Genomic DNA, 21,050 nt, shown 5'->3' with positions numbered 1-21,050 from the left:
TTAATATTTAGTACAAAAATTAAGTGAAAATGCTGACTTTATATAGCATTTCCAATTTTTTCTATTAAATTTCTGCAGTCTATTTTTTTCTTTTTTTTTGATAATTTCAAATTTGTATTCCTTTTAAATTCACAATAACTTTTAGTCATTAACTACGATTGCGGATTTTTATTAGGATTAAAGTGACTACTAGTGCAGCTACTCCGTACTGCTGCCCACACGTTTTATTAGTACTTAGAAAGCAAGAAAACAGATTAATGATTCTGAATTCACGACACATCGATAAATTTCCATATTCACAGTATTCAACGTTTATTTATTTTTATTTTTTTTAACTAACGTTCTTTTAACCAAAAAAGAACCGCAAGTTCTTTCCAGCAAAACGATCAAGGAATAAAAAGCATTAAGTGAAGGTCAATTTCGGAGATCGGGGAATGTATAGAGAAGATAAACATAAAGGAGCTTATCGTATTCTAGGAAAAACGAAATAAAATATTTCGGGAAAGCTATTATCAAGGACCGCTATCGATCAAGACTAAATAACGTTCATCAAGGAGAAATGTCTATCGAAACCATGAATCGAAACAGCGTCTGACACGTCACCATCATACTTTAGGCGTTTATTTATATTCATCTCATTTAACATTTATAAAGAAAATAAATTATTAAATTTCATTTTTATCGAAGTTTTTTTTTTCGTTTTTCTTCTTTTAACCAATAACAAAGTAAGAATTAAGAAAAACAATTATTAAGAGTCCAGAAATAAGAAGGACGAAAATTAAAAGACGATAAAATATAATAAAAATATAATAAAAAATATTAATGTATAAATATTAATATTTTTGTTTATAAGTTAACTGCCAAATCAAAAATTAGCGAGAAACTTTTAAATCAAATCCCTCATAGAATCAAATTAAATGCAATTCGCCACAGTTTGAAAACGGGGCAGGAGGTAAAATAAAGAAGAAAAAAGAAATTATAAATAGGAAAACTTAATCTCAAGATTTTATTTGAAAATCACAAATATTAAATACCGTATTCGTCAACATTTATAATAATTTTTGTATTGCCTATACTCTAAAAACTGATGACTCTAAAAGCTTTAGGATCAATGCTTTAACGTTGGCCAGTCGTCCACGGGCGGTAGCCAAATTTTAGTCAACGCAAAGTTTGTAGGAATTTACTGTTATTATTCAATAAAATTCATTAAAAAAAATTTATTCTGTACAAAAAATAAAAATATGCAAACTTAAATAATTAATTTTTCACAAATTAATTAAATAAGATAAATAATTAATTAAGTACGTTATTTTTTTAAATTTGGAAATCTATTTTATAATTTCTAAGCTTAACCGTCATTTAACGAAATTTACAGGAGACGAAAACAATTTTGTTGTCTAAACAAATAGCTTGCAAATTAATGAAAATAAATAACTTTCATACATTTCTTTTTAATTCGTTAATTTGTATAATCTAAATTTGATTATTTACTGTCAGTATTAAATATCAAATGTCATTGACTGGATTCAAACACGTCGAAAAAATAAGTTTCTAAAATAATTATGTAAATAAATTCTAAAATAATAGTGTAAATAAATTCTAAAATAATAATGTAAATAAATTCTAAGATAATTATGTATGCTAAATAACTTACTTTTTCAGTAATTTAGAAATTCTCATTGTATTAATTTTATATGTTATTTATTTAATTTACACGTTACGGGAAAAAAATGGCATTCCTTGACGAAATATTGTTTTGTAAGAAAGTTTCTCACAAAATATTTCTAATGGAATTTCGCAGTTCATTATTTTCCAGATACTTTTCCAATGTATTGATAAAAGCGGCATATTAAAATTCTCACAAGAAATATTTGAAATAAATCCCGGCTGAAAGATAACTATCATTAAATTAAACAACGGTATGCAGCAACTAGTTTTAACGGAAAGAAAGAAATTAATTAAATTTATATCCAGAAAACGTTATTTAAACCTTATAGCCCAGCTTTGATACGATTACACTAACATTTGAAATAAAGAACTTTAATCAAAAATATTTAAGAAGAAAAAAAAAACAAATTATTAGAATAATCTTGACATATAACATTAAGCAGATAACATATGGGACACAAATGCCTCTTTAGAACTGTTTTGCGAAAGCAATCGTAAATAAAGATAATTTCTGACTATTTACAGTTGGCACAGCATCAATCTAGGTTTTAGATTTAGTAAGAGATGTAAAATAAATTTGTCACACAAGCTTGTTATTAATGTGTTTAAACGAAACTTGTTTTTAGAGAAACGGGGAATGAAAATAAATTTTATGACGTAAGTTATAAAAACAGCATTTTATTTCTTGTTGATTGAAAATAAAATCATTCACTATAAATGAGAAGTCTATCAAAACATAATAATAGAGATATTTAAATTCCTTTCTCATTTTATATTATGTTTTTAATTTGAATTTTTTTTTATTTACTATTTTCTTTTTGCTGTTCTTCATTTTACATTAAAAGAATATTCAAGCGCCTTTTTTTCAAATAAATTTCAATATTTCGCAACATATTCAATCCTTAGAAACATTAAATAAAGTTCCTAACAACTTAAAAACACTATGTATTAATATGAAAATGAAGAAAATTGATAATAAATTTAACTTGCATTTTATTTTATTTATTTATTTTCAAAATTTAAAGGGCTTTTTAAGATCTACTTTAAGATAATGTTTTCTTTAAAAAAAATAGTACTATTTTTTAATTTTTGATTGTGTATATCCTCAAACAAATGAAAATAGTATTTTCCTAAATATGACGACAATTTCGATCGCTAACATATCCTAGAAAATAGTTTTGTCAAAAACAAAGTTAATTTCTTGAATTTTAAAGATTAATTTTTTTTCCTACTATACTGAACAAAAAGTAACGTAATCCCTTAGAAAAAAACAGGAAATTTCCACAATGCACTTTCCGTTATTATTATAATTATTATTTTAAAACATTTTCCTAANAGATGGGGCACAAATGCCTCTTTAGAACTGTTTTGCGAAAGCAATCGTAAATAAAGATAACTTCTGACTATTTACAGTTGGCACAGCATCAATCTAGGTTTTAGATTTAGTAAGAGATGTAAATGTCACACAAGCTTGTTATTAATGTGTTTAAATGAAACTTGTTTTCAGAGAAACGGGCAATGCATTAGAAAACAAATTTTTATGACGTAAGTTATAAAAACAGCATTTTATTTCTTGTTGATTGAAAATCAAATCATTCACTATAAAGAAGACTGTCAGAGAAGTCTGTCAAAGCATAATAATAGAGATATTTCAATTCCTTTCTCATTTTATATTATGTTTTTAATTTGATTTTTTTTATTTACTATTTTCTTTTTTGCTGTTCTTCATTTTACATTAAAAGAATATTCAAGCCCCCTTTTTTTCAAATAAATTTCTAATATACTTTTCTAAAAAAAAGTGCCTATGTATTAAATTGTCCTTAGAAACATTAAATAAAGTCCCTTACAACATAAAAACACTATGTATTAATACGAAAATGAAGAAAATTGATAATAAATTTAACTTTCATTTTATTTTATTTATTTATTTTCAAAATTTAAAGGGCTTTTTAAGATCTACTTTAAGATTATGTTTTCTTTAAAAAAAATAGTACTATTTTTTAATTTTTGATTGTGTATGTCCTCAAACAAATGAAAATAGTATTTTCCTAAATATGACGACATTTTCGATCGCTAACATATCCTAGAAAATACTTTTGTCAAAAACGAAGTTAATTTCTTGAATTTTAAAGATTAATTTTTTTTCCTACTATACTGAACAAAAAGTAACATCCCTTAGAAAAAAACAAGAAATTTCCACAATGCACTTTCCGTTATTATTACAATTATTATTTTAAAACATTTTCCTAATGGATAAGTAAAAATGACGTTACGCTATATATCTTCGTTACAGGCTTAACATTAGATATAGAAAAAACGGATCACATGTGTTCACATCACATAATAAAAGAGTTTCCGTGTTTCAAAGGAACATGATTGTTGGAATAAATCCAGGAAGGAAAGGATCTGTTCAACATGTAGAGTTGATTCTTTTAACATTTAATACCGCCATTCCGTTCTTTCTAAAGATTTCACTAGCCTTTAGACACCCCCTGGAATGTTCTTAAATGTGCAGTAGCTGTTTTCCTTCATAGGAAACAGTAACAGCTGGATACGCAATTAATCCTAAAATAATTTTTTTTCAGTTTTAGACAGGACTAACGAAGAAGGAGGAAAAACTTTCACACCCAACAGTGAAACAAAATTCTTTTCCAAGACATTTTGAAGAGTGTTTCACGCGAAAATGTCACACCTCCGACGTCTCATTGGCAGAAAGTGATTGGCCCGCAGCAAAATTACTCGTACGAGAATTCGGTTAAAAAGGAAAATTGTTTTGAGCAACATTAACATTAGCATTTTAAATACAGAAAAAATAAGAAACATTTAATTAAAATAAAGAAAAATAAATAATAAAAACACAATTAAAAAATAGAATTTCATAAATATCTGGAAACCCTATAATAAATTACAGTTCAAAAAAAAGGGGGAAATTCCAATAGTTTTTGCAAAAAAAAAAATAAATAAATAAATAATAAATAAATAAATAATAAATAATATATATATTCATTCCCATGGTATTTAAATTTAGAAACGAATTGTTGGCAACGAATTTCAACTTCCTGTTTTGAGCCTCATCGATTGATGAAAATCTATAATTCAAATATCTATTTATGTAAACGAATTCATACACGAATAACCCGAAATAAGATAGTAAAATGCTTAATGATTTTTCTGATTTATTTGAAAAACCATCAAATAATAATAGAATGCAGTACATCGTTCAATAAACATCCATAACTCCATTTATTACATATAAATAACATAAATTATAAAAAATCGATGCAACTTAGGTGTAACTGGAAAATTAATTCAAAATTCCAAGGTTAAACTTGAACACATTTTTCATTACACGCCGAAAGAAACAACTGGATTTGACAATGCAGTTGTTGAATATACTGAATTTTTTTAGAAGAAATTGTAATGCGTTTTAACTAATGTGTGACCGTTTTGAATTAATTTATTAATTTTAAGGATAAAATTAATTTTAGATTTAAGCAGATTTAGTCAAAATTATATTATTTATAATACAAATATGGCAAATCTACCACTATTAAAAATATTTTAAAAACCACTCACATGAAACTTGTTGGATATTACTATTTTCGTATAAAAATCCTAATATTGTCCTAATATTGTTTCGTGTAATATTCATAATAACTATTACTAATTCGTATAAAAAACCAGCACCATTAATATTTTAAATTCCATTGATAAAATGTTTGAAAAAACGTCGTAAACAACAAACGCCGAAAGTACTCCGCAAACATTGAGTACTATTTAAATTAACACAATTAGAAATTGATTTTTATCTTCTTAATACAAATTCCATTTTATAAAAATAAATCTGAACGCAGCTTCTGAAATTTTAAATTGATATAGATAAATGAAAATAAAAATAACGAAAAACAAAAAAAATTTTAAATAATGGAATAGAAAATTGTACAATACATTATGACTATTGTTTAATTAGTTGATACTAGTACATGGAATTTTGGCAGTATGAACTAGATATGAAAGAACTATCGCTGCACACATGTTGTTTCATCTATGATGATGATAAATTAGATATACACGCTGGATTTAATATTCTCAAAAAGTGTATTATTTAATAAAGGAAATTATAAGTTTTAGTGAAAACTGTTTAATACAAGTTATACAACTTTTTCTAGAGTGAGCATTACATTTTAACACAAAAATATTTATTTCCATATTGAATAAATAATAATGAAACTCTTTCTTTCTATCTTTTTTTGTAAAATTTGTTTACATTGGGTACAAAAGTGAACATAACTCAAACAAAAGATCACTTGATTTCAACTGCAAAATACATTAGCATAATTAAATTATTTTAATTATTGTAAATTACTTCATTTTCTCATATGTTATAACTATTTTATTGAATCGAGACAAAACTTCCAAATAAAAACTTAAACCATTTCATAAACCATTCTAAATTATATGCATTTCTATAGCATGAAAAATGTGAAGTAAATATAAAAGACGAATTATAAAAATAAAAAAGTGACATAGTCATATAATCAACATTTAAAAGTTAAATCTTGAAACGCGAAATGCTCTAATTGCTAACTAAAAAAGAATAACACATTTAAAAAAAGCTTAAAGAAAACAACGAGCCTTGTTTTAACACAGAGCCGTTTTTAAGGATGGGCCAAGTGGGCCCTGGCCCAGGGCCCCGAGTTCTAATGGGGCCCCCAAAGGTCTAAAATCTCATTGCATTAATTGATTTTTTTTTTTTTAGTTCTAACTCATTTATTATTTATATCTTAAGAGGGCCCCCAAACCCCACTTTTTTCTTCTGAAGTTTTATTCAGAGCTGAGGCCCTCTAAAGCCATAATATACATATTTTTTTCTTTCTTACATTGTTGGATTCTTTTCAAAATCTAATCGAAGTGTTAACAAATATAAAATAATTGTTACTCTTCACTTTTCTAACTAAAAGAGCAATAAAAAGCTCTTTCCAATAATGAAAATATCCCCACTTTCGTAGCTACCACTCACAGAGTTGTCAAATAGCCTTCTCACCTTACACTGTGAGAAAATGTTTTTAGCTTCTTTATACTGCCACAGGGCTATTTTTTCCTAACTTCGAAAATATCAGATATCCACAGAAACACCCTTTTGTCTGATTTCTGCTCATAAATTTCTAGGAAGAAAACTTTCTTGGGTTGTGAATAGGGGGAGAGTCTTCTTAGAATCCCTTTGGGTCACTCTGTCTTGAGATTTCCATAGTGCCTTCAAATTGGGCCTCGTTCAATTCTAAATTTTCNATTCAGGTGTTACTAATTAAGGAGTTGATTACTAAATCCAGCTAACAATGCTTGCTTACCAAAGCAATGATTTAAGATTCATTTCATTTCACGAATAAAAAATACTTTTCCAAAAAAATACATTTTTTTAAAATAAATACACTTTTTTAAAAAATAAATAAAAGGATTTGTTATTATAGTAATAGGCTTAGTCAAGCTGATATTTCATCTACGAACGTCATTAAGAAAGATAAATTACTAAGGAAACTCTGAAGAACATGTAAGAAAAGTAATAAAGAAATGGCGAGTAAATAATCCATACAATAAATGTTCCATGAAACAATGGTAGCATTATATCTGTGCCATTCAAGGCAATAACTTAATATTTACTTCTCCGCAGACAAACTGCTAAAAAATTAAATGCATAATCATAGTAATTGTAAATGTCATAATCAAACTGCAATTTCAAAACGACAGTTTTTTAAAACTTTCATTTCTCAAACGCTATTCAACTGTCGTTGTTAAAATTTTGAATTTTGTTAGTTAAAATTAATTATTTAACATAGTGACAAATTATGAATCACTTAGAAATTAAAAAATTTTCAGTCAATTTTAAATAAAAAAGAATAAAGGTTAACAAGAAAATACTTATTAAAAAATATTTAACATGAAATTATTTTTGGATAGACGATTTTCATAATTGCGTGCGAAAATTTTTATATTCGTTTAAAAACTACCCAATATAAGACGAAGTACGTCTAAAAAAAAGTATGTCCAAATCCCTCTAAGAAAAAAGTATGTATGTGTACTCAGATAAAATACGGTTTTGCATATATCGTAACTTAAAATATCAATTTCACTAATTTATTATCATATTTGAAACATCCCTTTGTACCGTTATTAGAACTTGCTAGTTCGAAGAAAATCCAATCATTATAACAAACGTTATTGAGGATGTTTTGTTTTCGCATTGTACCTTACAATATAGAAGAGAAATTAATATATTAAAATCATTCTTAATTTCTCACACAAGTAGTAATATATTTAACTAAAAAAAATAAAGAAAAAAAAGAAAAAGCTTTCAGAAGCTTCACTAAAAAAGTTTTCATAAAGAATTTTACATTTAAGTAATACCCATTCACAACATAAATTTCAACTCATGATAGCAGACATTAACATCAATTGTATAATGTAATTATACAAGCCATCTGAGAAACAAGCAGTAAAAATTCATACAATTCATCAATTCATATAAATAACTGGTCTAATTGATTATTTACCCAGAATAACTAACCTTGCATTTTAAATCATAGATTCGGATCATAAGATTTGCTTCGATTTCGTACAAAATTACATAATATACAATACGTAATAATATATATTGTTCAATCAATCATAACAATGACACACAAAGTTAGATTTAAAATTAAAGAAAAAATAATATATAAAAAAATATATTAGTAAATATTAATAAATTAATAATGTTCTATAAAATTTCTGGTCGGAAATAAAGTGAATTAATAGGATATTTTTTGTACACAATTCTAATATTTCTTAAAATTATATTAACACCAATATAGAGTTATGCTTATTTCTATGGTTATAAAATTTAGGTTGATTATATTCTTTAACATTGATCTATCCTTTATTAGAATCTGACTGAATATTAAAATTTATACGGTTTAAACATGAAAATCTTCTGTATACTAAAAATTACTTTCTTTTTTGCAGAAAATTGATAGTAAAACAAAGTTATTTAAAATAGCTAAAGAGCGTGAACAAATCTAACTAAAGATTTACCTCTTCGCAATAAACTATTTAAAAACTATTCTTTAACATTGATTTAACCTTTATTAGAATCTGACTGAATATTAAAATTCATACGGTTTAAACATAAAAATCTTCTGTATACTAAAAATTACTTTATTATTTGCAGAAAATTGATAGTAAAACAAAAGTTATTAAAAATAGCTAAAAAGCGTGAACAAATTTAACAAAAGATTTATTATTAACCTCTTCGCAATAAACTATTTAAAAATGAAATATTCAAAAATGAAGCTGAATTTTTTAATGGATTTATATGAAGCAACAATTATGTTTATGAGATTATTAGCTCGAATAATTTCTAACAAGTGGAATAAATTCCGAGTAAAAAAAGTTTAACGAACTTCTGAAGCCGTAGAAATGTATATATAAATATTTATAAATATCAAATGACTCATAAATGCAACACATTCTTATTCCAAGAAAACAGAGTGACTAAAAAAACAATTATTTCTCATTAGTACCAATAGAGAGACAATTTCGAAGAACAAGCAGTATTTTAAATCTGATTACAATTAAAAGGCATCGATATGAATCATAGTCATTTCAAAAAAGGAAATGACACAAAGACAACATGGAAACAAGGAAATCTTTCGAAACTTGTCACTTCACATCGTCTCATTAAATATGGTGTGTAATAACAGTCATTAAATAACCTTTATGACGGCTAATTAAAATTTCATAAAATAGTTCTGATCGCAGATCCATATCAATAAAGAAAATGGAATGTTATTGTTAATCTTTATGGCTTGATTAATTGTGAACACTTTAAACAAAAGAAACAATAGATATAGGTTGAAAACCTAATAAATTGTTAAAAATTAAGAATTATTTTAACATTTAAAACCTCACTTATAAACAAATATAATGATGTTTATAAGTGCAATTCTTGGTCACTTATTTTAATAATATAGTCTACAAAATTGGTCTGCAATACTGGTTATAGAATGGAACAAAATATGAGTATATAGGGGTATGAATTCCTCTTATATTTATAGATCTTACAACGTGGTTCCATGCTGAAAACAAAGCAATTCAAAAGTCCATGCGATAATTTTATCCGTATCCATTCATTCATCAACGCTTTTATATGACGGAGGAGGTTGCAAGTTTCACTTGTTCTAAAAAATGCTCTATATTCTATAATCTATAGGATTGAGATATGAATACTAGGCTAGCTAATCATCAATGGTAAATTTCTCGTATATCGGTTGACAAATAGAGATTCCTTATTCCTAATAATTCCTTATTTCAAACGAGAACCAGCGAACACTATCTACACTCCAATATCTATGAAATATATCATTATGGCAGTGAAAGTTTGATGGTCTGGACAGCTTCTTGTTTAATAGCCGGTAATCCTTCCATGCCTTTAAAAGGGTACTTTGGTTTCAAGTACATGAATAAAGTTCCAATGTTCTCTTATCAGGGTTGTAATTGGAAATAATTTTATTTTAACGGACGATGACCCATGGCCACAAAAAGCTCATCTAGTTATGGTAATTAAAAATATTCGCCAGATGGATTTGTCAGTCATGTCTCCAGACGTCAACCATAAAGAGCATATCGGAGGGCAACTGGAACTCGCAATTTACGTCGAAAGCCAACTAGAATAGATTCTAGGATCAGAAAACAGTGATATTCAGGGAATGGGGGCAATTGCCAAAGGAACTTCTAAACTGTTTTATTTCCAGTATGAAATCAAGTTGTAAAACTTACATATTTGTAAGAGGGACTATACCTCCTACTATTCCAGATGTTTAGTTTGATTTAGTCACTATTTTGTCGCACTTATAACTATTACGCACTAATAGACGTGTCTGCAAATGTTACAGATTATTTAATCTATATATTATCAACCAACAATTATGCAAAAATTATTAAAATCTACCGTGATTAGAAAACGAAAATTGTCATTTAATTGTGCAACATTTGAAAACTGATATATAATGCTTTATGTATTTATTTCATTTTGTGGCTCAGTTAAGTTACCTCTTAACCGAAAGTAAAGTTAAAACGTAAATATTTGTGTTCATCCTCATTCAATTTCAAAAGAAACCGAATGTTCTGTAAAATAGAACTTTCTCACAAGGTACATAATAGTAATTCGTGACATAATAGAACTGGATGAATTCAATTCAAAGCACTAATTTAAAATTATTATTTTTAAGTTTGTGTTTGGAGCATTATAGCTTCTACTGGTTCTACCATTAAACTATTTTTGTCCAACCAACAGTCATATCTTAATAAATCAGTTTTCGGGGCCCAGGCTCTCGGCATTGAGTGAGGGTGACTTAAGTCCACATTATTGAAAAGAATTATACGATAACATGTATGAAAAAGACAATAATTTAAATTAAAAAGAAAGTTAATATTTTGAAGTTCAAATTTTTATCTTTAAGTAATATAGAAACAAAAACTGAATCCAGGACCAGTGCGCAGTTAAATAATAATCATGAATTAAATGTACACAACTAAAAAATAGAAAACGTTAAATAAAGTTTAGATTTTAAAAATAAGAGTCGCGCAACAGTCATAAATGGCTGCGTTTTCGAGCAATACCCCATGTATTTAAATTTACAAAAACATATTAAATTGTATATTTTTTAATTGTATTGACATTAACGATTCTCATATTCATAATATTTATTTTATAACCAACCCCAGAAGACGAAGGAACTTCTGAGTCAAGAATTTTCAAACAAACTGGCCGCTATGGAGGTCTTGAATAAATACAAAATAAATATGCATTATATAGAAAGGAAAACCGTAAGACCAAATGTCATAAGAATCGGCCACAGTACGGTTAAAATGCACCAAACTAAAGGTAACAAAATAAAACTTAATTAGCTAGAAACTATACTTAATTAATAAGAAACTAAACGTATAAAGGCATTAAGGCATAGATTTATTATGGATCATTATAAATCGCTATTAAGATTTAAATATATAATAGACGGTATAACGACGAAATCTAGAGAAAATGAAATGACTTATTATTGGATAATTGTATATGTGACTATAATCAATAACAATACTGACTCTAAAGATTATTCATGTTTGGAGACCAAAATGGCTAACCATATTCATTTAGGATCAAACTTTAAAATTAATAGGCATATTATCCCAGCTATTTTTATAATTATCAACTCATTAATTTGCCTTGCACAAGTAATTAATTACCTTAAACTTATTATAAAAAAATTCTTACAAATATCTCTACTCTTATTACTAAAGTTCAAAAAATTTAGTTCATAGCAGGCGTTAACTGTAAAAACTTTGCTCTCTTAATTTAAGAGATAAAATTGTTGTTACAACTTGAGAAGCTTTAAAGATAAAATCCTGATAAACCATTTATCCTTCGAAGATAAGATATTTATGTTAATTCTGCTTAAGACATACTCACATAAACAAAATAAATTAAGATAACATGTCCAAGACCTAAAAATTTTCAGAATTAAGTGTATATAAACTTGATCTTAAAATCCTTAAAAAATCAATAAGTTATTTATTTCTAGTCTTTAAAGATCATGAAATAAAATTTTCCTGTAAAACTTCGTGAATTATAATTTTAAAAAAACTCATAATGATTATACTGATTGATTATAGTAAAAATGTCATTTTATGAAGATCTGATTCTTTCCCCAGTATTAGTTCACTTCCCTTTTTAACAATATTATATATTTTTAAAGAAAAATTTTCATTAATAAGACAATTCGACAAAATAAAAATGAGAAGAAAAAAAAACATAAAAATTTACTTGATTTTAAGGTAAAGATTTTTAGCAGACATCATTTGAACAAATAAAACTTTTATCAAAAACAATTTAAGTTTTTATGAAGATCGATATTACAGGAATGAACGTCCAATGCAACTAAAAAGAAATCTATTTTACTTATAACACCAAACGATAAATTTAAAATGTATGATTCATATAAAAAGAGAAATAATATAAATTAAATTGATCATTGAAATGTTTCTACTACCTGCGTTTCAAAAAATAAAATATTTATTTTAAAAAAGTGATATTTATAATCGATATTACCAGATTATAATAACATATATCTACAAATAAGGTTTAAAAAAAAATTGTTAGAAATTCTTTTTTTAAAAGCGAACGATTTTTTTAAAGAAAAAAAATATCGTTTTAAACAAAAAATGTGTAACAACTAAAACTATTTGAATGTTATGACACAAATTATTAAAAAATAATATCGCTCTTTATTCAGAATTTATTTATGTGATCATAAATATATGAGTACATTTAAGAGAAATACGAGAACTTCGAATATTATTTCACAACCTTTCCATCGTAACAGCTTTTAAGTAGAACTGATGAAAACGAAAGGGTGACAAGGTAAAATAACGTGCTCTTAGATTCAAGAGGTCAAACACGCCTAAACAAAACACCTGGTGGTCTGCCGGCTTTTGCCATTCAACTAATAACACATTAATTCAATCATAGAATATTCTATCAATGGCAGATAAATGATAGATCTTTAAATATTATAAAGAAAAAGAAGCTTAACTATTCCATAATTTCAAGATGATAGAATAAATAAAAGGTAAACATAATTGCAATTTTGAATATATTTTCCTTGATGTAAAAAGAAATATATTTATTTATAATGCTTTTCACTGACTGAAACAAAACAGACATACCTAGTAATTTCCGTGGCATAGTTATAGCAAATAATCCAAAGTTATAGAATTAGGTATCCGTTTTTAAATTTTGTAAACACACACTAGAAACAGAATCGGCGCCATTGGGCATTGCAGTTGCGCACATATCGTCATCCAACTTGAGTATGTTTTTCAAAGGTAGTTGTTCAGCCACTCAGGTTTGCGGTACTAGGGTTATATCATTAAGCACTTGGCGAAATTATTTGGCGCTTTATCTGAATGAAATAAAAATAAATCTAACCTCCCGAGAAAAAATTCACGTGTTAAGCTTTTTTATTAAAGCTATTAATATTTCTCTAATAAGATTTTTGTGTGCAAAAAAGGAAACTTTTAACGTATCTTTAACTTCAAAATATTTAAAATAATATCTTTCTTCTTCTTCATTTCGATTAAAATGTGTAAAATAAAGAATATATAAACAAGTTGAGCTGATTTTAAATTATTACTACTTTCTGGGTCACTTTTTTTTCTTGATTCGGAATGCGACACAAAAATAAAAAATTAGACAATAAAATAAAGGATAAAAATAAAATAAATGATAAAAATATTTAGAATTCGAATGAGATTCATGTTATTAAATTCCTTGAAAAATAATTTTAAACTGCGTTTAACTTTAACACGCAAAATTTCAGAATATTTGTAGACAAAGTGGTAGACAAAGTAAAAATTTTAAAAAATTTTGAATACCTCTCTGAATTTAGCAAAGTTTTGTGTTTAGTTAGAAAATTTTTGTCATTTTGAAATGCTGTTAACTTTGAATAATTGTGTAGAAGATTAATTAGTTCCTATCTTTTGCAGTTGATTTGATACACTTTTAAATGACACATTTCTTACACCTCTCTCTCTCTCTCTCTCTCTCTCTCTCTCTCTCCCTCTCTCTCTCTCATAAATGCGGAACGACTCCCATAAACTTTGTATTTGGTATTTCCATATGAGTTATTGGTAAAATAAGGTCTGACACTATTTCTTCATTTGAGACGACAAATTTAGATTATCAATATTATTACCCATTGGAAAAATGGCTGTTGTTTTGGGGTTGATGGCGTGCGCACCATTTTTGGACGTCATCACACTTTTCAACTGTGTTCAAGAGTAATAGTAAACAGTGCGCATGAATCGTCATTGCATGCGTTGTTATGGCGACCGCTGCTGTTTGATAATTTTTTTAGAATTCTTTTTTTTTACCTAAGTAAAAAGTTATTTAAGACAGCCATTTTTCTGAAGTTGAAACTTTAAAATGAACTGAAAAGCATATTTCAAAACCATATTCTCAAAAATAGAATTGCACAAGTTATAAAAATTCAGGCTAACATAAACATTAATAAAAAATTGACACAGCAAGATCGAATAAAAAAAAAAAGAAGATGATAATTTTTTGAATTTCTTGGAGTTGATTGTTTTCACCTCTGTGTTTTTTCTTTTAATTTCCCCAGCGAATTTTTAATGTTTATATGCAATGTTAATTACAATACAATTATTTTAATAGTCATTTTGTGATTCACTTATTTATAATTACTGCTTTGGTGGTGATATAAATATGAATACTGAAGAAGGAAGAGAATTTTGTGACGTTTTAAGAAATGTGTATTGACTGGAATTGAAAATCGAAGAACAACGATAACAAGACAAATCAATTTATGTAGTTTTCGCAACCAATGACAATTTTTGTTTATGAATGTCTATTAAGGAAGAAAAAGAAGCATTTGACTATTGGGTAACCAGTGATTACAATAATACAATCACAATTTTCTTCTTTTCGTAATTCTTATAATTTTTTTTCCCCTTACGTTGGAAAGTGATTTCTTATCTAACGCTCTAACAATTTATGTTTCGTTTTCGATCCTTTCTTTCATGGTTAACAGATGTGTAAAATTATCTTTTCCTCGCCCATTAAATGTTAAATTTTGATTATTCGTATTAGAAAACTTCAAGCAGATTTTTTTTTTTTTTAATGAATAGTTTTTATCATAGAAAGAAAATTTTTTAATATTTTCCATAAAAATAATTAACCAAAATTAACAGCGCTTTGCTTTCGAATGGAAATATAGACTAAAAACAAATAATGGATGAATACAAAATTAAAAGAAAGTCTAACGATGCTTTGCTTTTTAACCACCTGTCAGAAATATTGAAGAGCAACTTTTCTTTTAAAAACCCTAAGCAGGAGTTTGATTCAAAATCATTATAATATTTAGATTAGCATTCATTTATTAAAGAAATAAAATAAAGTAGCACCATATCTTTGAAACGATCATTAATTTTTACTACAAGTTTCTCTAAGGAACATTAAAATTTAAATGTCGCCTTTTTCCCAAAAGCAGGACTTTTGTGTACCCTTTCTAAATTTTTCGTAACGCTGGGTACCACTAATTAAAAAAATGAATGTATTTTTTACTGTAAAAAAACACTAAAGTTAAAAATCATTACTGGCTGTTGAGGCCACTAATTATTAACTGTTAACTCTGTAAAAAATAGTCAATAGAAAATTACGTAATCTTGAATTTTTAAAGTCTAGCTTTGTTTTAAATAAAAAATTTTGAAATTTTCGTTTCTTGCAAGATATTTCGCATAAGAATGCGTACGCCAGCTAAACTGTACCCGTACCCCTGAGGGTACGCGTACCACACTTTGGGAAACACTAGTCTACTAGGGGTATCGTCCTTCCAATAAATAATTCGAAGAGTAGGGGTAGCGGTTTCGAATCCCGCAATGACCTTGAATATAACAATGCAATCCTTCACTTATTTGCGTTATTTGTTTTTCTACTTTTCGAGGGTTTATAAGACATTTTCTTTATTCAGCACATAAGCCTACATGTGTTATAAAATTTTATCTACTTCATTATATGTAAGGCCACAGGTTACACACCAGTCCCAGATTTTCTCCAGTCTGTCTTAACTATTTGGGCTTTAATATCACACATGCGAAAAAAGAAAAAATATGCAGTGTAAAATTTGGTTGTTTAGTTGCAATGATATACTGCGATGTGTGATTGTCACATTTTCTTGTTTCTTTTTCCCTTTATTTATAAATGAAAATAAAAATATGAAGGAAAAAATCGATAGATGACTTTTAAATTATACCTTTTACACTCTGATTAATCTTTTCTTAATGCTTATATGACTAATTATTTGAGGCCTGCATAAATACATAGCAGTATTTGTTTATTGCTCCTTCTTAACATTATACGTTTTTGGTTTTGATTTTCGTTCAAAATAAATTATTATTATAAAGTAATCACACGCTACCTTATGATGCAACACTTTACGTTGCATAAAAACTTATAAACATATAAACTTATGAAGCCCATTAGGACGGTGATTATATATGAGTGATCGTGCTATCTTCCCTTCACGTGTTTCGGTCATTGCATTTTCATTTATAAGACGAGCCTTTCTAACTCTAGCGGCCCAAGATCACCCGGACGTGACCTCGATCTTGTACTGTCATATTAGTACTAATACGTACTCATACGTACTTGGTACGTATAAACCAAATACGTATATTAGTACTTATAAGTACTTGGTACGTATAAACTAGGAGTGTGCGGAGGGGGAAGCGATTCTTTATCATTTTGTCGATCCTAAAGGGATAAAGTTACAGTTTTACGATTAATAATCGTAATCGATCGGAAAAGGAGTAACAATTAATTTTTTCATAGCGTAGTCAATACATGCTATGTCAAAACATGCTATTCAAAATAATGAATACAAGGTAAATATTTAAAGTAGTAAAGTAATGTAAGCAATTAACTGTTCGTCAAATATTCTCTTTTTGGAAAAAACATATAGTCTTTTTGTAATAACTAAAAATTAAGTAAGAATTTAAAAAAAGAATAATAAATTGAGGATGATGTTGCAATGGTAACTTAGCATAATGACAAGGATTAAATTTTATCTCGATAGAATCTGAAGCTAAATCTGTAAAATCAAATCTGTTTTTGTACAATGAAATTTTTTAGAATCTTTTATGTGAAAAGTTTTTTAATTTTTATGAAACTACTAGTTTTAATCATGAAAAATAAAACTTATTGCGAAACAACCGTGGTGGTTGATGTGCGAAGCGAGCAGCGGGTGGAACCTCCTGATTCATTTTAATTGATTATTGTTAATTTTTTCAAAGATGTCAGCTGCATTGCTAAGCAATAAAATATTAATAACCTTAAAAATTGCTCAAAAAATTTTACATGCCGTGATCTATTTTAGTTTTTGTGAACCTGCATGCATACAAGATGTAGTAATATTTAAAAAAATTAAAAAAATCAAGTCTTCGATTAAACAATTTAGGGGAAAATACTAGCTTAATATCACTTTTTTACTCTCTAAATTTTGACGGCGATACGAAAACATAATATGAGTTTCAATTTCCAAAATTTTGATCTCTTTCTCTTTTTTAATATATAAATAGATTAATATAAGATTTTTAAAAAGAAATAAAAGTGTTTTTCGGCCCACCCTAATGCAGACAGCCTTAAGTAGTTTCTACGTTTTATACACAGGTGTTATTCTTTATTGAAAAATCTAAGTGAAAATATAATAATTGAAAAATATAATAATAAGTCAACTGTTTTGATTAAAACCAGTTTAAAATTAATTTTAATGGGATATATGGCGATGCTTTAAAGTTTTCGAGACAAATAATAACTACTTTTACTATTGCGACAACTAGCATCTTGCTTCTAAATTATGCGTTATAGGCCATAAATAATGACCGAATAGGATTTTTCCGACATTTTATTAGTAGGCGGCTAAGGTTGAATGAAAGAAAAGCAATTGCAGATATTTCGTCTAGAGCGGATGGAGGAAAATAAATAGTGTGTTGTTAAAAACCCTACAGGTACACTTTTATAGTTTATAATTTGTCTGCTGGTCCAACTCTTTGAACATTGGGAATATGGATGTGCAGTAGAAAAAAAGTTTTTTTTAAAAAATAATTCTTAGCTAAGCAAGGGTAAAAGGGTAGGAGTAAAGGTTATTTGATTACATTTATATTTTCTTTATTCTCTGTGAGAAAATCGAATATTTTTGTGTGAACTTGTGAGGTTGGTATAATCTATCTTATTTAATAGTAATAATTAAAAACACTCATAGTCCACTTTTTTCGTATCGATAAAACAGGTTTATGTTGTTTTTTTTATTGGTTGTTTTATATCGAAGGAATGGTTCGTAAAACCATGGTGGAAGAAATAGTAAGGTAGTCAAATAATTTTAGGCTTCCCTTCGCGTAATTTTTATGCCTACATTCGTTTTTTTTTTCTTCGTTTTTTTTCTTAATCTGTTTTAGTGAGCGCAAAAAATTCACAAATCGGAAATAAATAAAAAAATATTAACCATTTATTATTTCCTTGAAATTAAGTTCATGCAACGCTAAAAACATTTATTACGGGACCACACAGTGTGAAAAAAGCCGGTCCAAAGGGAATAAAATAAAATAATTTTCCTACTATAAAAGTCAAACAAAATGTCAAAATCATTCGGGGTCTTTTTTTCGGCTATCTAACCTTAAATAATTGAGGTTATTTTAGCGGAATCCCGATTTTATAAATACCTTTCATGAGTTGCAGTGAATACACATACTATCCAAAAAGAACTACATATATTTATTTATTTGGATATCTTGAATGCGAAGAATCAAATTTTCTTATTGTTTTATCAATAAAAGTCTTAGAATTAGATTAAATCTCAAGCCGTTAAATGCACACGCCTATGCTGCTTCAAGTTCTGAATTTGTTTCTGGCTTGCACTGTTAAAAATTCCGAATCAAGTTAACGATATAAAATACCAGCACTTCAGGAGCATCATCAGTAAAATCCATTTTTACCGTAAAATATTTTTGCGTATTTTTGCAGAGATACTTATTTAATTAGAGTGATTTTGAAGCAATTATTACTTTAAAAATTAAGGTATATTAGACTTTTATTTCCGGATCTTCCGATATAAATGGATTTTATGGTAAAAAGTTTCACCACCCTGAGTGCCGGTACTTTTTATAATAATTTGATCTGGAATTTTTTACAGTGAATGCACAAGTTGATACTGATTAAAATAAACTGAATTATGATCTTAAAAAAAAACTTTTCTAAAATTGTGAAATTTTTTATCAGCGAAGCGTAATTCTTTATTGTTGAATTGAAAAGTTTAATAAGAAATACTTGATTATTTGTAAATGCATATCCCTTGCATAATTTATTTAATATATTATTATTTTTAAAATATATAATTATTCTTAAAAAAATTCTGTATCTTTTTATTGACATTTTACATAAATAATTTCATAAAAATATCCGAAATATTAAATAAATTATGAATTATAAATTGGATACAAATATAAATGCAGATTTAAAAATAATTACTGGTTATTATTACCGTTGTTGAACAGCCGACTCAGTTTAGGGTTTACGGCTACTAATGTTCAACTCCGTAGCCTTGTAATTTTGAACCCTATCCAGAAGACAAGGGAGCTCCTGGATCAAGTATTGGGAGAAATTTTGCCTTCGTGGAGGGCTCTTTGGTGGGACTAACCCGCATTTGCGTTACATGGAGAGGAAAACCGCGAAAACTTTCCACGGTTAGCTTGACGGCAAGGGGACTCTAACCCATGATCCGTCTACCAATGAGGGTATTTTACGTCAGCACTGTAGACTGTGTGAGCCTGGTGCTGATTTCGAATTATCAGAGCCGAACCCGGGTCACCTTATTGGAAGGCGAGCGTGCTCTATCTCCTGAGCCACCACGGCTCTATTTATTGGTTAAAAAAGAAAAAGGGGGGATATCCAATTTTTATGAGCCCCTGTTACCCTTCCACGGACTCTTGAGTACCGCGGAGCACTGTTTGGGTACCGCTGATTTAAACAATGATACGAGGAATCTTATATTATTGTTCATTTAATAAAAATAGCTATAAAACCTAAATGAATTGAATTTTTAAAAAAATTAAATTTGTTTCAGCTCCTTTTAAATACATTTTAGTATTGTTCTCATAATTAAAATATCTGCACTTATTTTATTTTAAGAAAACCAATGAAGCTCTTAGATATATTACTTCATTTATTATTGATAGAAATTTTGCGATTAGACAGTATTTAGAAACCTTCCTAGTTTTTCTTTTAAATAAGGTCGAAAAATAATTTTTAACATGTTCACGATTGTACGAGTTTTGGTTTTCATTCATTTTTAATATTCTTAGAACAAGCTTCTTTTAAAAGACCTAATTTTTTTAATGAAATAACTGTTCTTTCCCAAAAATGTTACATTTTTTTCTAAATAATTTACTTCAAATACTCTAAATTAATGCTAGCTGCATGTATATTATCCTTAAACTAAGCAATTCTCTACTATCTTTAAGTTACATATACTTTTCTGAAAACATAAGTGCAAAAAATTCCGTATAGCGCTTAGATAGGTAGTGAAAATTAATTTAATTTTTGAAAACACGAATTGTACGAAGTATAATTTTATAAAAAAAAAACTTAGTCATTTTTATTATTTAATTCAATATTGACGGAGCAAATTTTGGGTGATAACGTATAGAAATTTTTATGCTGTGTTAAATAAATTTGGAATTGTTAAATGACACAAATTTCAAGAATTGAAATGAATCAATTGAAT

At 27.3% G+C, this 21,050-nt stretch overlaps 1 protein-coding gene across 1 annotated transcript in view; it reads right to left on the bottom strand.

Annotated features, from left to right (window-relative positions):
- LOC107452725 (caskin-1) overlaps positions 1-13,579 on the bottom strand; it is a 133,676-nt gene extending 120,097 nt beyond the window's left edge. Inside the window, exon 1 of the mRNA XM_043057155.2 lies at positions 13,423-13,579. Coding sequence (XP_042913089.1) covers positions 13,423-13,441 — 19 coding nt within the window. The 5' untranslated portion in view covers positions 13,442-13,579. The remainder of the gene's footprint in view (positions 1-13,422) is intronic.
- Between the last annotated feature and the right edge of the window lie 7,471 nt (positions 13,580-21,050).

This window comes from Parasteatoda tepidariorum, chromosome 2 (assembly GCF_043381705.1).
Source record: "Parasteatoda tepidariorum isolate YZ-2023 chromosome 2, CAS_Ptep_4.0, whole genome shotgun sequence".
In the NCBI taxonomy this organism is placed as follows: Eukaryota; Metazoa; Arthropoda; class Arachnida; order Araneae; family Theridiidae; genus Parasteatoda; species Parasteatoda tepidariorum.
This window is presented reverse-complemented; position numbering and strand designations above follow the sequence as displayed.